This window comes from Columba livia, chromosome 1 (genome assembly GCF_036013475.1).
Source record: "Columba livia isolate bColLiv1 breed racing homer chromosome 1, bColLiv1.pat.W.v2, whole genome shotgun sequence".
Lineage (NCBI taxonomy): Eukaryota > Metazoa > Chordata > Aves > Columbiformes > Columbidae > Columba > Columba livia.
Genome location: NC_088602.1, coordinates 85220210 through 85242156, shown reverse-complemented (window position 1 = coordinate 85242156; position 21947 = coordinate 85220210). Strand labels below are relative to the sequence as shown.

The following is a 21947-nucleotide window of genomic DNA, read 5'->3' as shown; positions in this document are numbered from 1 at the left end:
TGGGCGGGAGGCAATTTATGAGGCCGAGCGCCCGCCTGCTGCCCGGCCTTCCCCCGCGCCTGGCGGGGAGCAAGCGTCTGGGTGGCTCTGCAGCAGAAGCCAGGTGCCTATGGCCAGGCACTGACCCCCTGCCTCCTCCCCATCTCAGGGGGTGGCCTTGGGGCTGCTCGCCCAGGGAAGCCACAGGTACCCCGTGGCGCCACGGCACACCGGGCTTGTGCTCGTGTTTTTTTGAGGCGGCAGCGGGCAGGAAGGAAGGGGGTGTAGCGGGTGCTGTGGCTCCTCAGGCACCATTCCCCTTAACTGTGTCCTCCTCTCCTCCCAGCCCAGGAGCTACAGGAAGATGGTGTGCCTGCCCGCCGCCCCGCTGGCCCTGAGGAGGCAGCTGGGGCTCTGGCTCTTGGTGGGGCTCTGTCTCAGCGCGGGTAAGCAGGAGCGGCCGGTGGGGGAGCACGGGATGGGGTGTGCTGGATGCCTGCCTTTGGGGGATGGCAACCCCCCAGGGCACTCGTTCTGGTGTCTTCTGCTGGGGCTGAGGCTTGGGGGCAGCTGGCTTGCTAACCATGGTGGCGAGTGCTGGGGACCCATGTCTGCCAGCTCCCGGAGAGGCGAGGTGGTCACCCATCCAGGCTGAGGTGAGAGCAAGGAGGGTGATTTCAGGGTGGCTGATGTCCACAGTGAACATGTGGCGCAGCCCCTCAGGTTTTAGCTTCGGTGGTGGGGTGGTTTCTGCTTTTTTTTGGACGACTGAAAGTGAGCGCACAGTGGGGACGACCAGGCAATGGCAGTGGGTTGGAGGGTTTTCTCCTGCAGCACAAGTTCCCATGAGAAGGCTGCAAGGGCTGCCCCCTGTTCTTCTGCGAGGACCTGCCACAAAGCTTACTGAAGTCCACAGGTCCCCCCCAACCTCAAGAGGCTTGGGATGAGTCTTCTCAGCTGTGTGAAATGTTAACCTTGAAATGACACAAAAGTCACTTCTCAGCTGCGTTTCGTTGTGGATGCAAAATAGGTTGTGCTTATTGGCAATTTTAGTGTCTCATTGCAGCTAATGATACTCTGGAACAAAGCGAGGCTGAACTGAGGCTTTGATTAAAAATCAAGTGATGCAAAATTAGGAGTTTTTCATGCTGATTTTGTGAAACTTGGAGATACTTGATGCTGACTTTCATTTTGAGTTTCAGTCTCAGAATCTTAAAACAAAACTCAGAGAATTTAACAGGGATCGAAGCACAAAGCTCACTTGTGAAGAAAGTAACCACCTCAAACACCACCCATGAGATCTTTGCTCTCCTGTCTTCCCCCGCACTCCTTCCCCTACCTCCGTGCTTGTGAAACTCGTGTCAAGCGTGGATGTATTTTGCCCGTACTGAAATAGGCAAACAATCCATCATGTGCAGAATGGTTTCCTTCTCTGTACTGTAAGAGCTTGTGATTAATGAAATTGTGAGCATGTTGTAATTAGCCAGTCATGTAGTTTCTCTAAAAAGGATTTGGATTCCATGGACAAAAATGGGCAATAGCTGGATATACAATCTGATGCATGCTAATAGCCAGTACTAGAAATAGGAGTTTGATGGTAGAAAACTAGATATTCTTGTAGTTGTACCTTTTTTTTTTTGTTAATATGGCTTACTAAGGGAATGACAGTTTTTCCTGCTTTCCACGTCTCCTTCTGTTTCTTTAGGCCCCTGCTCACAACTTTCAAATCCCCTGCCCACTTTCAACCAAATTTGACAGGGAGGCAAAGATGGCAGAGATGCGGCATCCTCGACCACTGCATAGAAGCCTCTGGCTAGCCACAGGCAGCACCCAAATAGCCAGAGAAAGGGTAGGAGGCAGCTGCAGGGGCTGTGAGAAGTGTGGTGGCGCCAAGGGCTTGGTGAGGGACTGTAAGGCAGGTCTAGACATGCCTGGGCTGGGAAACAACTCCATCTGCCTGTAGGGTTTGGTCATCCTGTTGCTGAGACTTTCTTCTCCAAATCTGATCAGTTACAAAATTCTGGGGTTTAATTCTGCAAGAGGCAGAGAGGAAAGAAAGGTTTTTTAAAAGCATTACATCAGCTTTTGAGGCACAATTGTTAGATGTTTCCCACACAATGACTCTGTGGAACTCCTGGTTCCTCAGCAGCAGGTTGCTTGGCAGGCTGAAAAGGGCAGCACACTCAATATGCTCTCTTTCTCCCTCTGTATGCACATGTACACACCCTGCCACCTTTCTCTCCAAAAAGAGGTATTCCTACACAGTGAACCCTGAAAATACATGCTACAGTACCCACAAACAATTGGTTTTAAAAGCTTTACTGGGACTTAGAGGTGATGCATTCCCTAGGTCACCCACAGGGACCACAAGGACCAACTTCTGACCTTGTCATGGCAAAATGGTGAAGCCCAGAAAGGGAGTTTGCCATGACCCTGCCAGTGACTTCCCACACGTTGTTAAGCGGGTCACCAAGGCCAGGATTTACAGAACTGACCTCATGTGGGACTGGTCATGACCACAGCAAGGCACAGTCAAAGCTGGCACAAAGAGCCTGCGGCTGCTTCTTGCACCCTTGGGTTTATTTAGAGCCCAGGGGTTCTGGCGCTTGCACATCTCCACACCGTAGTGATCTGAAAGGTCAAGTAGGGTGCTAGGATGAGAGCAGATGTGTTTCATATGCCCTACCTGAGTGAAATAGCAACACAGGGAACGCCAGGCTGAATATTTACATCATAGCAGAAGGCATCTTTAAGAGGTCTTAATTAAAAAGGATGATTTGAAAGTTGTATTTCATAGGAAATCATGTATGCCCAAGCTACATAGATATATTTGTTTCCTCTGTAATTCAATTTTGCTACTCTGGGCTTCACCTGAAGTGACCCACTGAAATGCAGGAGTGATTTAGAGCTGCTTCTGAGATGTCATCTGCTGCTGGAGACACTGATGTGTATGGGCACCCTGCTGCCTCAGCACAGGGGAAAAGTGGCAGAACCAGCCTTGATTACAGCCTTGATTACAGCACAAACTTATTTATTTACGGTCTGCATGCATCGCCGATATCCCCATGGGCTTGTTTTTCTCCTGCCATTTCACCTTTACACCTACCTACAAATATCAGGATGTTCTCAGTCCCAGTTTGGTGTATCAGGAAGAAGTTGCTAGAAATCACCCCGTATGGCCTTTCCCTGCCCTAGCCCTAGGCCGACAGAGGTTCCCCTCCCCCCTACTCTGCCCTGGTGAGACCACACCTGGAATATTGTGTCCAGTTCTGGGCCCCTCAGTTCCAGAAGGACAGGGAACTGCTGGAGAGAGTCCAGCACAGGGCAACGAACATGATTAAGGGAGTGGAGCATCTCCCTTATGAGGAAAGGCTGAGGGAGCTAGGGGTCTTTAGCTTGGAAAAGAGGAGACTGAGGGGTGACCTTATTAATGTTTATCAATATGTAAAGGGTAAGTGTCACGAGGATGGAGCCAGGTTCTTCTCGGTCACAACCAATGATAGGACAAGGGGCAATGGGTACAAACCGGAACACAGGAGGTTCCACTCAAATATGAGAAGAAACTTAGTCTCAGTGAGGGTGCCAGAGCACTGGAACAGGCTGCCCAGGGAGGTTGTGGAGTCTCCTTCTCTGGAGACATTCAAAACCCACCTGGACACATTCCTGTGTAACCTCATCTAGGTGTTCCTGCTCTAGCAGGGAGATTTGACTAGATGATCTTTTGAGGTGCCTTCCAATCCCTGACATTCTGTGATTCTGTGATTTCTGTGTGCAAATCTGGCATAAGCACTGCTTGCAGGGCCCCAGTGAGCCTGGGTTTGTCCGTGGACTATTCCTTTTAGACATCCCTGGAGTTTTCATCTGACCGGGGACTGTCTAGCTCTTGGTTTCTTCCCAGCATTGAAATTTTTTGGGAAGTTTTGAGGAAAATCCCTACAGCTTTTTGGAGTTATTGGAGAGTCGGGAGGGCGGGGGGAATAGCTACTTCCCTCCGCGCTGTGAGCGAGCGCTGGCTCACAAGTAACTCACTCTGGGAATCCCCTCTCACATGTTACTGCCAATGAAGAGCTTGGAGCAGAGCTGGGTTTCACAAGGGGACAAAGAGGGTTCGAACAAGAAAGATTCGCCGTTTTGTGGCCCTGCCAAATATTGGAGTGTCTAGCAATGAGCTTGAGGTGCTGGGCGGCTAACTTCCATGCCAGCTCCAGTGTGGATTGTGCCTGGGGCAGATTTCATGGCGGGGATAACAGAAATTTTTCTTTATGTACCAGATTTGCCCGCTTGATCACTAGATGCAAATTGAGTTTCTGTCTTATTGCTTTTGCTGCCTTCAGCTGTTTTTTTAATTTCTTTTTTTCGGATGAGTTTCTGTCTCCTCCTATTCCAGACATGCAGAAAAGAAACATCTTTCGTTCAAAACCAAGAGCAGCAGAACTAAGCAACTCCTTTTTCTGTCTGTCTGTCTGTCTATCTATCCAGAGTGAAACCTGCTGTAACAGCTTGTATGGAGAAACGGAAACTCAACTAAAGTCTCTTGCTTTTACTTACAGATGTCTTAATTTCTTCTGTTGTGTTTTCTTTGTTCGTTTTAATGAAATAATTCCTTAGAAAAACACAGAAAATTAAACATTGACAAGCTACATTCTTACACAGTCAAAATACAGTCATACGCCTGCATACCGAGTTTGTAAATCTACCAGTCAAACGTTCCTTTCACTCACTTCTTTTTTTTCCTTTTCCAGTTAGATCCGAATGAACTCAGATAACTTCAGTGATCTCACATTACTCTGAGGGGAACAGCTTTTTTGCATTTCTTGGATCACTGAGACATTTGTAACCTTTTTTTTTTTTTGCAGCGTGACATTCCTGCATTTAAACATGCAAAGTTTGGGGCTGAAGTTTTTAGGTGCTGTGGTAGGTTACCAGCAGAACTTGCCACCCTGTCCTCCCTCACACCTTTCCTGCCCACTGCTGCCTCAGTTCTGAGAGATTGGCTTAATGGCCATAATTAATCTAACAGAAATGAAGGCTGCCACTTATCCCCCTGCCTCACTTGTGATGAGTGAGACTTTTGCGGGGGTCAGCCTGCTCTCTTCAGTGCCAGTCTGCTTTTACACACAACTCTTTGTACCCTGGAGGGGATGCAGAAGCGCAGCACAGCTGAGGGGACCAAACAGGTCCTTGCCACCCAAAGTGTGATCCTGCTCCTCAATCCTCCGCTTCCGTCTGCACAGTCCGTCCCTCCTTTACACTAATTCTGGCATGTCTCTGATCCTTGAATGAGCTAATTCAACTCCCAGCTTAGCAGAAAGTTTCTGGGGCTTTTTGCTCCTTCTTTTACACCAAAGTGGCATGTTGAGCCATCTGCAAGGAAAAGAGTGGGAGAATGTGGGGTTGGAAGGGAAAGGGGAGCCAGATCACCTCTTCTCGCGTGGAGAAGACATGAGATGCATGTCACTGTGTCATCCGGCTGCACCCTGAGGTTGTGCCAGGCTGGAGGAGAATTTCCACGTTCAGAAAAACTCTCCTTCCTTTTAAGCCTGTGTTTCCCACTACCAGTGCTGCATGCGTGTAGATGTGGTATTTTTATGAGGTGGCAAGGCAAATGTGTTGAATACAGTGAAGGCTGTTTGCTTGGCAAAAAGGAGGTCAGTTTTGGTTTTAAATAGATTAACTTAGTTTAATTGTAGCTGTTCTGTCCCCTTGGAGGAACATCACTATCGGGAGTCTCAGAAGGTCATTTGAGAATATGTAAATCTTTCCCAACACGGAAATGCCACAGGCTTTGCTTCTGCTTTTTCACTGTTATGCTTTTAAAATATCATTGGTCCCAGGGGACTCCCTGGCTGAAAATAAAAGTGCTGACTGCTGGCTAATGGTGGCCTCTCTTGCTATACTGCACTCCTAGGATGTTCACCTTGTGGCGAGCCCAGAATGCTACCATATCATATAAAAAGTTGTTACAAAAGATCACCAAGGCAGGTCTTTCTGTGCACCGCTGCTCTCGCCATAGCAGGTAACCTCCAGTGTAATTTTACATGCCCAGCAAACAAGGATTTCATCCCCATGCCAGGGAAAGTACTTCAGTCTGAAGAGACATCGCTGTCAGACGCTGCTTTGCACCCTCCAAGAGCCCCTTCCCTGCGCTGCCCTGCGTTGCCGCCAGCCGCTGCCTCCAGCAGCCCCTGCCCAGCTCTCTCATTTCACTCCCTCTGCAGCTTTTGTAGCTTTCAGACACCTCTGGGCCACTTTGGTCTCGTTTCACTAGTCACCCTTCAGTTAATTACCACTTTCCACGCAGCACTCACATAGGGCCGTTTCCTTTCTCCTCCTGCCAGGCCTCCAGCTGTGGGGTTATTGTCAGGGTTGCTGTCTGCAGAGCATTCATGAGTTAGTGCCTGAGTGGGGACTCAGGTTTTTATAACAAGATAATGGCTGGCAGGTCTGTAGCGTTGGTAGCTGCACTGGTGAATATTGCTATGGCTGTGGGCAAGTACTTTAGAAGAAAAAAAGTAATAATTTTTCTACATTTGATTGGTCTTATGTGAGAGGTATCGTACTTGATTTTCCTGGTTACTGGGCACTTTCAGCTTCTATTAGTTTCCAGAGTGGGCTAGCTACTTCGGGAGTATGCGAGGCAGTGAGATTTAGCAAGCACTGAAGAAAACCAGGGCCTGAAGCAGTGGGGAGAATCTCAACTTCAAAAGCTCTGCTGCGAGGACAGCAGTATGCATGGCCGTGGTACTGGAGGAATTAGGAAAATTATCTGAGAACATCTTCAGCTGGGAGATAAATATAGAGGAAGTACAAAGTGATCCAGTCAGCGAGGGACAGAGTCTGCAGGGGAAAAAATTAACAAATTTATTTTTGTCTTTGTGTGCAACAAATCTCCCCCAAAGGCCTGTCTTACACAACTGCCACATCTAGTTTCTGCCCCCATGCTGGGAAACCGAAAGAGTGCTGAGCCAGTTGAAGGAATTTCATCTCAAAAGGAAATAAAATATGCAAATCCCCTGAGAACATCCAGATTTTGTGTTCTCCCCCCGTGCCCTTTTTTATTCTAATAGGGTCACCCACTTGTGTGCTAGGAACAGAGGAAAGAGGAAGGTTCAGAAAGGCTCTTCCCCCGGTCAAAGGTGTCCTTCTATCCCCATCGCTGGTGTCCCTGCTGGTATGCAGCACAGGAGATAAGCAAGCCCTTCTTCTTCTCTTCCCCAACCAACACCCCTGCGGAGGGCTCTGCAGAAAAGGGGAAGGTCTTAAGACACAATATAGTCCCCACCCCACCTGCAAGTACTTTGGCATCTCATCTCCATCTCCTTGCTTGGATCTGACCTCTTGGCTACTGCCAAGGTTAGAAATTTGCCCGCTGACTTGCAAAGAGTTGCGATCTTACTCATGCTATAAACAGAGCAAACTGGACATACCCAAGCTGTGGGCTTGTCCCAGCCGGGGCAGAGGTGACTCAGAGAGCAGTAGATCTATATCTCAAGAAGTACCGAAACAGAGCTGGGTACCACAGGAGCAAGAAGGAGGGGTCCCGGCTGGCTAGAGCTGCCGCAGCACTGCACTGAGCCCTTTACCAAAGTATTTCAGGTTCTTTTTCATCTTCTCAGTTGCCGATTACCAATCATGGAACTTTTCTGTGATTAATGGAGTTTCCTTCCCTTTGAAGCCAGGTTTTTGACAGAGTCATGACTCAGTAAGGGCAATTCCTTTCATTCCTGGTCTGGCTGTGTCGCCTTGCTGGTTTTTGTGGCAAAAGGCTATCAGGGGGGTGTGAAATCTGCTTTCTGATGGTTAAGACAGGAGAAAGCAGAGCGTTCAGTCTGCAACCTGCAAAGGAAAATGTAGTCGGAGGGAGAGCTTTGGCAGGAGTAGTGTGTGTGTCTAAGACACCAGCATGTCTTGAGAGCACCCTGTGAACACTCTAAAATCACTGCTTATCAAAGTATGCTCAAGGAGACAAATAAGATTGATAATTTCATTTGTCATCAACAGAACCTCAAGTTAACATGCTGCTGGAAAAAAAATCAATGGGATTAGTGCACAGTCCCAAAGATGGGCTGTATTTCTGTAAACACAGGATGGTGTCCTCTGGTTTTCACAGCTGCTTCAGGATTTCAAGAATTTTTCCACTAAAGGCTTTGCATGTGAAACAAAACAGTGTTAAAACGGAATGGAGGTTGCTGAAGGAATCAGGCACCAACACATCATGGGAATATTATAATTGTTGCCAAATCACACAGTATAGAGCGGGGTGAGGCAAGTTTAGTGTTTTGTTTGTGAGGAATGTGGCAATGTGAGGATGGGAAGTGCATAAAGCCATGAAAGGCAGGCCGTGCCCTTGCTGTACCGCTCTGAGCATGGCAGCCCGAGGTTACAGCACAGAAGCAAGCAAAGCTGAACTTTTAGAAAAACCTCTTTAAACTGTTCCCCTACCTCAGGCAAGGCATCACATCATCATAAACCAGGATTAATCCCGTGACTTAATGGGCGCGGGCACACTCAACTAGTATGAGTGGGTACACGGAAGCGAGACTGAGTGGGACTGCTGCCGAATGAAGTGCGTCGCTGTTCTTCTTTGGGACGTCTTCTCTTCTGCTTCTCTCTCTCACCACATTTGCGATGAGTAAGGGAACACGACCCCACAAGAGGTCACCGTGACATGAGCAAAGCAAACTGGGTTCGCAGCTGCTTGGCTTTGCCAGAGCAGCTGAAGGGCAGCAGAAGGCCTGTGGCTTCTGACTAGAAGTTTGGGCTTGGGATTGTGCAAGGGGAAAGGGCCATTCCTCCCTTCTCTGCATGCTGAGACCTCCTTTTGCATGCCTCTACCTGCTGAAGTGGAATCTGGGCAGGAAAAGCCAGGGAGGCTTGCCAGGCACTTGTGCCCAGGTTAATACACGGTCACAGACTCATTAAAGAGGACAATAGCACCACCTTTTCTCTGTTGCATCCTATCTTTCTCATTGCACAGGGTATTTACTGCAAAACGCAGAGGAAGGCAGTGTTTTTATGTGCTGTTGGGCTGTCATGAAGGCTCCATGCAGAAGTCATCTGGGCATCTAATGGGGTCTTCTCTGTGATCAGTGCGTTCACAGGAGTCTGTCACAGCACTGATTTGAATACAAAGCATTTCCTCATGTATCCCGGTGTAGAACAAGACATTTGATGAATTTTAACTCCATGGAAAGCTTTGGTAAAATCTTATTCCTCACTTGTAAAATCACCTGGGATAAAGAAAAGACCAAAGGGGAGTTTCTAGTCCTTTAAAGACTCAACTTTTCAAAATCTCTCATTTTTCAACTGATTATCTGTCTTCCTCAGAAATCCCCCCAAAATACTTTGTCCTCATTGTCCTCAAAGGATAAATCCTGCAAGTTTGGGGTGAATGTGCTGCTCACAGAAAATGAGGAGCCTGAGCTGCAGAATTACCCGGGGACTGTTGGGTATGATTCCCTCACTGACCCCAGGGGATGGCCAGCAGGAGAAAGCCGCAGCTCCACGAGACGTGTTTTCCTTGGCTGGCCCAGCCCCAGTTACCAGAACTGCCCTTGCCTCACCATGGCATGATGTACACCTCCTCCCAGAGCTGCCCCAACTCCCTTTTTCCAGTCCACGCACCGGCAGAGGGCAAAAAAAGGTATCATCAGCAAAGCCAGTGGTGCCCATAATTCAATATTAGAGAGACCAGGTGCTGTTGCAAAGCACCTTATGGAATAAAAGCAATGCGAGGCTGTTTTCTCCCAGTTTTGGTGTGCCACAAACAATTTGCCTCAGAGCTTTTTGCAGGACTGTCAGTCCAAAAAATGTGCAGATCCACTGTTTTACCTGATGCTTACACAGGGGCAAGGGAATCATAGAATAGTTTTGTCTGGAAGGGACCTTAAAATGATCTAGTCCAACCCCCCTGCCATGGGCAGGGACACTTTCCACTAGGCCAAGTTGCTCAAAGCCCCGTCCAACCCCTGGCCTTCAACACTTCCAGGGATGGGACATCCACAACTTCTTTGGGCAGCCTGTTTCAGTGTCTCACCATCCTCATGGTGAAGAACATTACAACACTAAACACTAAACTCTCAAATAGCTGAAATTACACAGTCCAGTCATTGCAAAATCCAGGCGCACATCTCTTGAGAACAGTTTTCATCTAGCAAATAACACAGCATGCATATAAATCCAAAGTAGCAGTAAGACTTCCCCTCCTTCCCTCAGTGAAGGTAAATCATCTATGAAATAGAGAGCACCAAGGGAGATGTGATAAATTCTGTCATCTGCCATCCCAGACTCAGGATTACAGGCCCACCAAGAAGGACATTTCCCTTCATGTGCATTGCTTTGGGGGTTGTGTCTAAAGCAAGGTAACCCAAGCTAAAACCAAGAAAAGGCAAAGCGGTCCAGAAGGGCAGAAAAATGGAGAACAGAAGGGAAAGAGAATGGCTTTGGGGTTTCTGTTCACCAGGAATTATCTGAAGAGCTACAACAGCTCAACGCTGCTTCTCTAGAGCGTTGTGTCGCCTTTTACAGTCAAATATCTCTCAGGACTTCTGTCCCAGAGTCAATCTGCCATCCCCTACTGCCTGATTGTATGTGCGGCCGGGATAACAAAGGTCTCTGTGACCATGGAATTTCTGAAACACAGCTTGGGGAAGGAATGAAGGAAACAGGGATACAGGCTCAACAGCTCTCCTGCTTGTTGACTCTTGGAGCAAATGAGAAAGGACAGTTTTCCCCTACACTCACCTTTCTGTTCTAACTGGCCTCACCACATGGGGCATCTGCAGCACAGGCATAGTTTGAACTAAACATGTTTTTCTGCCCAGGGAACAGAAAGTCAGCCCTTTCATCAGTTCAGCATTGCCACACGCCGAGGGCTTCCAGTGTCGGAGTGACTGGTGTGCACATCAAGAGAGCGGGTGTGCTGCAAGGGGGTGGGAAGGGGAGGGATCCTCTTATTTTTTTTCTAGAAAAAGGTGGGTATCTCCCCTACAGGCTGGTTACAGAGACCATTCAGCACAGAAACGGGACAGAACTGGATTTTCATTTTTGCTTTGCAGTTCACCTTTAAAGTGAAAGGGGACTTCTGTGGGGCTGAATGACTCTTTGTGGACTTCGGTTCCTTCAGGCTCGCAGCATTCAGCTTGCAGTTTCAAGGGTACAGAGCCTTTTAAGGGTAGATGTGACATCAGCAGGAGTTTCCAGCCCCTGCACATGTACTGCCAAGAAGGTTTTTGTTCTCCTTTTGGTTGCAAAGGACACTCTTAGGGGCAAAGCGTGCAGAACCTCATGCAACTCATGATGCTATGTCACCATGACATTTACATTACGCCTACTCTTCCCCTATTGCTGCAAAAGAAAATAGAAAATTGTCTTTATTAGGCTCCACAATCCCAAAGTCTGACTGGCTGCTCTTGTGAGTCTCTCCAACAATAGTAAGAGCTGAACTGTGAGAATAAGCGAAGATGTGGTTGAGGGGAAAAAACACACACGCATACAAATGAATGCAGACATGCAGGAGGAGGAACTTCAAGAATCACATCCTAAAGAGGGCTGCTTTTAAGGTGGACAGGAGGAAACGCTTTTTCACACAGTATATAATCAAACCGTGTAACTCCTTGTCACAGGATGCTGTGGAAGCCAAAACCATACGTGCACCCCTGAAAGGGCAAAAACTGTTCCAGCAGCAGTGATTAAACTGCTGATGTCAAGAAAACCCTAAAATTCTGGCTGCCAAAGACTGTCAGGGAACAGCAGGTCTTACCCTGTGCGGTGTGGAAGAACTGTTTTTTCTCCCATTTTGCTACCAGTTGCTGGCTGATACAGATCAGCGGGCTGAGTGGGCTCCTGCTCCGCCGCAGTCTGGTTGCTCAGAGTTTGTGATGCATTAGAAGGGGAAGTACAGGCAGTGTTGTGGGGGAGAAATGTGTTTGAAATGTGTTTCCCTTTGGAAGATCAATGAAGCGGCTGAGTGGAGGGAAACCAGTCAAAGGAGAAGTTGCTTGTTTAATTATATATTCTATTTGATTTAATTAAATTAAAACATTCCATAGTGTTGCCAGGACCTCCCCAGTATTTTTCAGTGTGTTTCCTACAGATTAATGTAAAGCGTGCAAGTGGGACATGGACAGGTGTGCCGCAGGGTAGAGGGGGTGAAAGCTTATTTCATATTTTGTCACATGCTCGCTCTGGGCTTAGCTTCAGCAAGTGGCCTCCAATGCTGCCCCAAGATCTGTCTGTGCCGGGTCACAGACTGAGTATCTGCTTGTCTCCCTCCAGCACTGGCAGCTGGAGGATTGCGAAGCACTTTCATCAGGGTGTGCTGCTGGGCACAGGTCAGCATGCCACAAGGGTCTGGCTGCCAGCTGTGTGGTGGCATCCCAAGGGTCTGGAAGTCATAGAATCATAGAATAGTTTGGGTTGGAAGGGACCCTCAAAGCTCATCTAGTCCAATTCCCCTGCAATGAGCAGGGGCGTCTTCAACTAGATCAGGTTGCTCAGAGCCCTGTCCAGCCTGGCCTGGAATGTCTCCAGGGATGAGGCACCTACCACCTCTCTGGGCAACCTGTTCTGATATTGTCACCGCTAAGCAAATGAGCCCTGGTGGGTAACAAGCTTCTGGCTGTTTCGGACACTTCAGCTGAATCTGAATGTCACACACGGAGTGCTGCGCTCTGTGCCTCTGTACAGCGTGGCTGTGGGTAGGGGTTAGCAGTGGCAATAAAGTGTGAGCAACAGCCAGACTCTGCTGAGGATAGGTGGCTGTTCTTAGGCTCAGCTTTGCCAAATGTTCAGTTCACACTTCAGTCTGAGGCTTTGCACGTGGAGTCTCACATCCACCACTGGCTGATGCTTTGCTTTCCCCATCAGTGAAACACTGCCTGGTCAGGACTTTTTCTCTCTCAGACATGTTTGTGAAGATCTGTTCTCCAGGGAAAGAAGAGGGAATTTGAATCTCCTCTGTCCTGAGGCTGGCTATTCTCTTGTTTTGCTCTCAGCCAATGGAGTGCATCATATTGGTATCCCCCCTCCACTACCAGAGATGGGTGCAAGCAGGGCAAGTGTAAAGCAGCCTGATTTTCTGTACTAAGAAAGCAGGCTGTCCAGGGATAAGCATCATCCTGAAGGTTGCACAAACCCAGGCAAAAGCTCAGCCACCTGCCAGGCCTTGGTAGAGCACAGGACCATGGATTAGTACTGGGTTACCATTTCAGCAACACCAGGAGCTCCTTGCTAGGCTGTTCCCTCACATGTCAGATCCTGGCCCCTACCAGCACCTACCTACTGCAAAGAGGAAGGCGAGTGGGAAAGCCGGGCTGACCACGAGAGTGGCGTGCATAGAAGTTGTAGTGTGAAGCAGGGGGAATTACTGCTAACCTGGTGAAAGTTGGACCTGATTTCCCCCTTGTGAGGGCCTCAGCTTGTTATTGTAGGCACATGCCTGTGTACTGGGTATGGCACTGACACAGTCACTGGGCAGGAGTTGGGGAATGCCTGTGCTGCTTTGCAGGTATTCCCAAGGGAAGCCCACAGGCCTTCACAAATACAAATTTGTCTTAGCTATACTAGGCAAAATTGTTCATTTGCTAATACTAGGAAGCTGATAACTGTGTGGCTGTAACCTTTGTTTACTATTGTAGGGTTGCTTCTAGCTTCTGGGATCTTGAAAGGTTTGGGTTTTTTTCTTATATTAAAAAAATCTTCTAAAATAACCCCAAAACCCCCAAACTAGTAGTCCACTGTGGCCCTGTTTGGCATACAGGGAACTCACTCGAGGGTGACACAGACTTTCCAAACACTGAGCTCTGAAAAGGAGGAGCAGAGGAGATAGCAGTTTGGGCATGTGTGTTTTTATCCCTTTACATGGAAATTCTTTACTCTGAGGTGTGGATTTTTTAAGGGACCAGCAAAATTTCTGTTCAGGCAGGTAACTCTCCTGCCTTTCCCTTCAGAAATCCATGCAGAAATCATTGTGTGCCCTCTCTAGCTTGGGATCCTAAGTAGAACTGGAGCATCATATAAAAGGCAGTGCCAAGGTAGACTTCCCCTGCGTGCAGAGCTGAAGTTGTGAACAGCTGGGTGGGTTATGGGGTATGTTAGTGGGCGTAGACAGAGCTGAAAGACACAAGCTCTGTGCAGCAGATCCTGGCACAAAGCTGTACCACTGTCTCACTGACTTTTGTTTGTCCCCCACCTACAGGCTATGCACTGGAGAAGAAAGTAATCAAAGGCAAAGTGGGGGCAAAAGTTGGCCTGCCTTGTTGTTATGAAATTCCCAGCTCGGAAAGCCTACAAAATTACCGGGTCTACTGGCAGAAGAACACCACAGATGTAGTGCTTGCCTACTCAGAAGGGAAGATGATCTCCACGCCCAAGAACCGCACAGAGATGAACGAAACGAACCTCACTCTGTGGATCTCCCCTGTGAAAATTCTAGACAGTGGCCCTTACCAGTGTATAGTTCAGCACCTCAGAACTTCGCAGAACTCAGTCGTTGTGTGTGAAGAGGCTGTCACCCTCTTTGTTACAGGTAGGTGGATTGCTTCCTGACACCTGAGGCTTTCTGGTGCCAGCCTGTGGGTGTAAGAGACACTTCTCCAATCAGTCATAGTGTAGCAGATAGACTTCCATCAAGTCTGAAAGACTGCTGGAAAGTGTGTTAAGGCCCCTGTATTTCCATACTAGCAGCCTCCCCCCTTACCTTTCCAAAGCTACACCTGGTACAGAAAATTAACCTTTCCCACCACCAGCCCACCATCCTCCCCTTGATGCCCCCTCTTGGGCAAGGGCCCCTCCCAGGACACCTCCCCAGGTACCACTGCTGGTGAGCAACCTAGGCCACCTCTGCCTCCTGCTGTCTTTTGGGCAAAGCAGAGACCAAGCCCTTGGTGCACAGGAAGCATCCAAGCCAAAAGAGGAACAGGGTGTCATTGCTTCTCTGTGGCCGCCTCAGCATCTCAGGCCCACATCCAGCCCCAAGGCTCTTCAGAGGACTGGCCAGCTTGCTGGCTGCGCTGCAGCTCCACAACCTAAGGCTGAGCTCAGCTGGAGATTTGGGGCTTTTTACCTTAAAGAAAAAACTTGAGTCCCTTTGCTCAAAATGAATCTGAATCTTTTCTTGGAGGCTACAAAAAGTTCCGTTGACATTATTTTCCATTTCCATTTCCACCACAGTTTTTGTGCCGATTGATTTCAACCAAAGGCAGAGATACTGGTAACATATATAAATATACACATATATTTGAATACCTTTAGCAGCAGAGAGTTCCAGGAATCTTCCAGACAAGCCAGTGAATGAGCATTCCCCATCGGGAATGAGATTCATCAGGAAAAAACCCACAAGATCCTGAGTTTTGGCCATTGCCTGCCTGTCACGGTGGGGTTATGTGCAAGGAGACAAATTTAGTGATCTTTCTGGGAACCAATATGAAAAAAGGGAAGTGCACTGGCAGCACCCTCTCTAACGGTGAGGGCTGAGGAGCCAACTGCATAAAAATGTGAAACAACGGATCTCTTTTCCTCTCTGCAAATAACTCAGGTTTCTTTCCTTCCAGAAACCCCTTTGCTATCTTAACAGGCCGATTGTAATAATTGTGGTGGACTTCTGCTCCCTTTGGGAAAGTGGGATCAGTTATTGTGGGGATCAGCAAAAGGAAAGCTCCCCTCACCCCTGCTGGAATTGGGTTACTCTGAGAGAGGCAGAAAAGTATTAATCCCTGGTGACTGATCGGGGAGCCTCGATGAAGGCAGCTGGGAGCTTTGAAGGGACTTAGATGTCAATGCCACATTGCTCAACAGGTAGTCAGCCTGGAAGGAAATGTGAGTCTCTCCTTGTCCGCTGCTGGTTCAGCCGTGCAGTGTTGAGCAAGGTTCTTTCACTGGTTACTAGTTACCTGGTAGCCTAGCCCATGGGTTCATGGTCAGCAGAAGCTGTGGGAGACACATAGCGACTGTCAGCCTTATCCCAGCGGTCATGTGGTCAAGTGGTGAGTCAGGCAGGGAGCGATCGCAGACAAAACCGTAGCTGCTCCAAAAATCTGAGCGATTTGCTGCAGCTCTGTGTCTGGCCATGCCACGGCTGGGTCTGTGCCTGAGGGGCTGGGCTGGCTACAGACCTACAGCTGGCAGGGCTGGGAGGGAAAATCTGGTCCCTTTGGCAGCGGTGGTGATGCTGTGACTTAAGCCCACCTGCAAACTAAGCTGCTTTTTCTGAGGCCTCTCTTGCTAAAGATGTCATCACATGGAGATTTTTCCAGCCTTAAATATTTCCTTTTCCACCCCTTGCCTCCTCCTCCTCCTCACCCTGGGCTGTTTATTACAACTCACGGGCATCTTCAGTTTTACCAGTGCAACTGTTTACAGTAACACGGTGAACCAGATTGGCAAAGGGAAGCAGGCTTAGAACACCACCTTTCTTCTCCTTCTTCACTTGTGTTAGTCCTCTCATCCATTTCACCATGTAGCCTTACAAACACATCTGACCAAGCAGGAAGGCATGGAACAAGCTGTGTGTGTGGGAAACCTCTGAAAACTGTCTTTGGCAATGAGAAAAAAGTCCAGTGAGAACATGGTCTGAGAGGACCTGTGTATTGCTATGCATATTTGCAATGGCTAGTATGACTTGGTCTTGCTCTCAGCTGGGCCTTCTGGAGGGGCTCTCATGGAGAAAACGTAATTCAGTTTCTTGCTGACCATGCAGGCTTAGAGACCAACATGCGACTCACCTCCTCTCCCAGCAGAGATGGACCCTCTGTGAGCTTCTGGCTGAGACAGGACTAATGAGGGAGGGAGAAGGAAATTGTCCACCCTGGCCTCCAGTATGGATTTTTATTCAGTCCCCTGTTTCTCCTACCTGTTTTATGAGTCCTTCTGTTGTTCCACAAACTGGTGTATGCTGAGAGAAACAGCAGCATTGGAGGGGTGGGGTCACGAAGTCTGTGTACTGCCCAGGCAGGAGAAGAAGCAAAGGCCAAGGCCATGTCCAGTCAAGGCTGTGAGGAGAACACTAAGGCACAAGACAGGCCAAAAAGATTATGATAAAGGAAGAATGCCCTGTGTGGGAGTCTTTGCTTTGACTGTGAGTGATCAGGATTGCGGCCCTTGCCGTAATCTGACAGAATGTTAACTAAATCTTTCTTGCTCCAGCTGACTTCACTGAGCCGAACATAACAACAGAAGTATCCGCTGATTCCTGTGAATTAACTGAGATGGTGGTAAGATGTTCTTCTCATGGAGGTTTTCCCAAACCCAAAATCTCTGGGACCCTCAACAACGTGTCTGTGGTGTGGAATGCCAGCTGGGTGTCCAAGTCCAGCCTCAGCCCGTACAATGTCACTGGCACACTCTGGCTCAACGTGACCGAAGACATCAGCATCACTTGCTCCATTGAAAATGATGGCTTTTCCAAGTCCACCAGTTTGTTTCTGAGTACGTTTTATTAATAGTTTGTGTTACAAAACCATTTTGTTGAATCTGCTGGTTTGCCTCTGAAAAAAGCGGTAGATTTTGTGTATATGTTCATGCAAGGATGACCCAATGATCCCGCCTGTGGGCTGCACACCAAAATATTTCAAAGGCTGTAAGACAGCAGGGGTGGGAGAGGAGAGTCACGGCAGTGACTGGCAAGCAGAGATGGCTCTGTCCTCCTGCTGCTTTGCTATGAGTCACAGCTGGGCTGAGGGGGCAACTGGGTTCCATTGGGATCTGCTGATGTCAGCCTCGGTGTCTCCCACAAGCTGGGGCTGCCACCATGCTGGGCCCCTCTGTACCAGCACCGTCTTGCTGCCAGTTGCGTGATACAGATCTGGTATTAGAATGGAGGGTCTTGAGAAATGTGCGTGCTGCAAAAGCCTCAGGTTGCACTTAAAAATAATTTCTTCATTTAACAAGCATGTTTGTTCCTGCTTCAGCGACAGAAACTGTCAGCTGGGGTCTAGGGAAAACTCTGCTTTCATACACATATTTAATATAGGCTTAAGTCATACAAAAAAAATTCCATCACTGTGCGTGGCTTGAAAGTGATAACATAATAGATAAGTCTGTGCTCTGAAAAGCTTGAGGCACAAGGAGAAACAGCATGAGGGAAGGCAGCACACTACAGTCCAGATGTTTTGCAGTAGAAGGGGATTTGGAAGAAAATTCTGAAAGCCAAAAGGATTTTTTTTAATGTTGTTACCAAAAAAGTATTCTGAAATGTCTCTGGGTCTGATGTTTTCACTGTAGAGATAAGGGCACCTTCAAGGGAAGCAAGAGAAGTGCTGTTTTTCCTTGGGAATTGTACCTTATTCATCAAGGCACCTTCTTCATCAATCTTACTAAAATCAAAGGGCCTTGTGAGGAGAAGTGCCATTCAGCTTCAGAACGAATGCCAGAAACTAGTGCTTTATGAATATTAGTTATTTCTAGATGTAGTGCATAATGTCCCTGGAGATGGTAATGGAAGAATGTTATGAATATCATGCTACATAGAAAAGGAGAGCAACAAAAAAAAAAGTAATAGTAATACGCTGTTGTCACGCAGATCCTCAGAGGAGAGTGCAATCAACAGTGACAACAGCAGTCACAAAACCCCAGGTTTTGATTTTTAAGATGTGGAACCATTCCCATTTTGGTAAGATGGAAATGGTCCTCCAAACTAGTCTTTCATGGACACAGAGCTCCAGACAGAATACAGCCTCTGGTAAACATAGGAGGCAAACCCCACAGTGGGAGGGAAGATTGTGCAGTGCATCAGGTTTGTGTCTTAGAAGCTGAATGATGTTTAATTGTGGCAGATGCAGATGATGAAAATCTGAAGACCTATGACCATGCACCTCCTGTTGAATTAGTCTGGTCCTAGAATGGCTCATTATCTGCTCTCATGTCCAAGTGGCAGAATGGTCGTCTCCAGTGGTGAAAAGCCAGAGGCTTCACTGCCACAACACTCTTCCTGCCATGCAGAAATAACTCTATTCTTGTCTGTTTAACACATCATTCTCTGTCACCTGTGAATTCAGAGAGGAAAAAAATTAGGCATAAATCTGGAGGAAACAGTAAGAAAAAATGCGGAGTACCTTTGAGAACAGAAGTTTTCTAGATGTGGACTCAGACTTTGCCACCAGTTTGTTTAAAAACAGCTTATGTGTTTTTAAGTATTGCCTGTCTCAGTCCTGTTCTGGACCCAGCATTTCAGATCCTGTGGATGTGTTAAAAACTTCAGCACATAGTAAATGTGGGGTATGGAAGAAATTTAGGTGCCAGCTTTATCTGTTTGTTTATCGAACAGGTGAATTTTCAGGCTGAATATCTGAGTTAGAATTTGGACAGAATCACCAAAATTCACATACCTGCTCTTACATGAAAATGCCGATATCTTCTTGGGCTCTTTATTTATCTTTTATTTCTTTTGTTTCAGAAAAAACAAATGAGTGCATTGTCCCTACTGTGCCTCCATCTTATAATGTCATTACTGCTTCAACTCTCATCATTATCAGCTTCATTGTGGCTATCGCCCTCACAGCAAGATACCTCCAAAGGCATGGTAAGTTTAGCTCCTTTTTCTGCAAACAGTCTCTTATTGCTTATGTAGTTTCTATGTAAAATACACATTTATAGAAATGATACTGACACACTAGGTATTTTTGTACCTTTCTTCTCATTTCCTTTTTTCTTTTTTTCTTTTGTTGTTGTTTTCTACTGTCACAAAACCTAAGCCCAACTCAGGACTTTCCTACACTTTGAGTGCAGGCAGCACTAGGTTTGAGAGTAAAGGGGTGATGAGGAGTTTTGACAGCAGACCAGAATATTTCTAAAATTGGGGGTATACAGAATTGAAGACATTCACAAAGATCCATTTTTAGGTATGAAGATGCTTGAAGATGCCAAGAATCTTGGTGATCATGAGCACTGACAGTTTCAAAATGAGATCTCTCTACACACTCTACTTAGACAATCCCTTAGAAAAGTCACAAAGCCAAAGTTACAAAAATACACAGAGCTGGGGCCACAGAAAGAACTTAAGCATAGAAATGTCCCACTTTTAGAAGAACCCTGACCAGGAGAGATAGATGTGTCTTCTTTGTATGGCCAAAACTGGCACGGCTGAGGTGCCTTGTCCCACTCTATGAAGTCTCCAGTAACTCCAGACAGGTCTTCAGGAGTTTTTCAGTGGTAAAGGGGACATCAGGCATCTCAGGCTTAGCTGGCAGCTGAGTAGATTTTGTGTTTTGTTTTGTGGCTCAAAAATAATCTCACCTGTTAGCTGTTGCTCCTAATAACTTCTAAGCTGACCTAGCAAGAAAGTGCCTAAAGATGTGGGTAGACATCTAATGGATTTATAAAGGCAGGTAGCCATCCAGCCAGTATTGAAAGTCACCAGCAGCAGATGTCCTATCTGCACCCTGTTAGCAGCTTGGAAAAGCGGTCCTGGAGAAAGACAGCAGGCCTTGCAACACAGTATAAATATCACTCAATCAAGTTCTGTCAGGTCACTGGGGGAGTCTGGAGAGAAGAATCCTACACTGAGAATGCTCTGTGTTTGGCCCACTTAAACCAGAAGCCACCAGTCTGAGCGCCTTAGCTCATCACAGGTGCAGTGGTACCCCTCCTTGGAAAGAGGTTGTTTTCTGGGCGTCAGGGACTCAGTTCACTTAGGATGCTCATAAGTTTGCCATGCTTGTGTCTTCTTCTACCTCTGTTTCAACTTCAGACAGGTTCACTCCCAAGTCAGCGGTGTGGAGGTAGCATTACTATTTTTCTTTTCGCCTCCTCACCAACCACATCCCTTCAAAAACCCAATGTGGCCACTGAGTCAGGCTGGGCTAATTTTATTTTTGGTGTTTTGTTATGAAGAAAGGAAGCTTCTGGAAAGCAGTGACTCTTGGCTACATCTGTGCACCTCGTCATTTTCCACTCATGTGGCCCTGTGACACCAGTGCTGGTTCTCCCCGGCTGTTCCCTGGGGCTGTGTCAGTGGGAAAGCAGCGAGCAGGTTGAAATCAAGAAAAATCACAGCTGATCACAGCCTGTGCTGTTAGCTGCATGGATAAAGAACTGGAATTGGAAGATTTGGCTCTAAACTAATATAGGCTGGAAACTAAAAGGTTCCTCACCATTAAATTAGTAAGATTCTGGAGCATTCTGAGATAGCCTTTTATATAGAAAATAAATTGCTTCTAAAGTAGATGCAAGAAGTACACCAGTGTGGTAGGATGTGATCACCTGCAACAGCATGGGACATGGCTGTATAAACTGGAACTTCCCTTTCAGTCCCATTTTCCTAGTATGCACAGGGAGCAGCTTTGCAAAGTCAGGCGGTGCTATTTTGTACAGCCGTTTCCCAGACCAGGCGCAGACTGTAAGAAACACCAGGTAGAGCTTCAGTCCAGTGCCCCAGTTTGTACAGTTGTCACATTTTGGTGCTGCTGTGCACCACGACATGTCTGGGAAGGGCAATATTTGTCCTAAGAGTGCTTCCTGCTGGTGTGGTGACAAGAGCTATTGTGGGAGCTGAGAGCAGGTCTGAGAGTACCTCTTGTTCTGGCACATGGAAAGCTGGGTCGGGAGCTGCCTTGTTGCTGAGAGTGGTTTCTGAGCTCAAAAAGCCACACTTTGAGGAGCTGAAGTGTGGGAGGGAAGAATAGAAAGACAGAGCAAAACGGAAATCAGAGTTTTCAGGTGCGTGATAGTGACAGTGACCAAAACACGCAGATGCTTTGTTGAGGTTTGTAACGCGCTGCTTTGAGGACCTCACAGCTATCTTTGCAATGGAAACTCTCTAGGTTTTTCGGTTTGGTTTGGTTTTTGCTTTGAGGTTGTTTTTTTTCTTTTGGCTCTTCAATTAATTTAACACAAAGCACTAAGATTAGACCAAGATTAGAAGTCACTTAAGGAATAGCTTAGGATCCATGTTGTAAAATTTGTGCAAGTACAATTTGCTGTGATAATACAGACAGATTCATCTTAAATTACTAAAACAAAGTCATTCATAGATA

At 47.3% G+C, this 21947-nt stretch overlaps 1 protein-coding gene across 1 annotated transcript in view; it reads left to right on the top strand.

Annotated features, from left to right (window-relative positions):
• The first annotated feature begins 50 nt into the window (after positions 1 to 50).
• CD80 (CD80 molecule) overlaps positions 51 to 21947 on the top strand; it is a 29253-nt gene continuing 7356 nt past the window's right edge. Inside the window, exons 1-5 of the mRNA XM_021299677.2 lie at positions 51 to 186; positions 326 to 425; positions 14177 to 14506; positions 17122 to 17403; positions 19370 to 19495. Of these exons, the coding sequence (XP_021155352.1) occupies positions 344 to 425; positions 14177 to 14506; positions 17122 to 17403; positions 19370 to 19495 (820 nt within the window). The 5' untranslated portion in view covers positions 51 to 186; positions 326 to 343. The remainder of the gene's footprint in view (positions 187 to 325; positions 426 to 14176; positions 14507 to 17121; positions 17404 to 19369; positions 19496 to 21947) is intronic.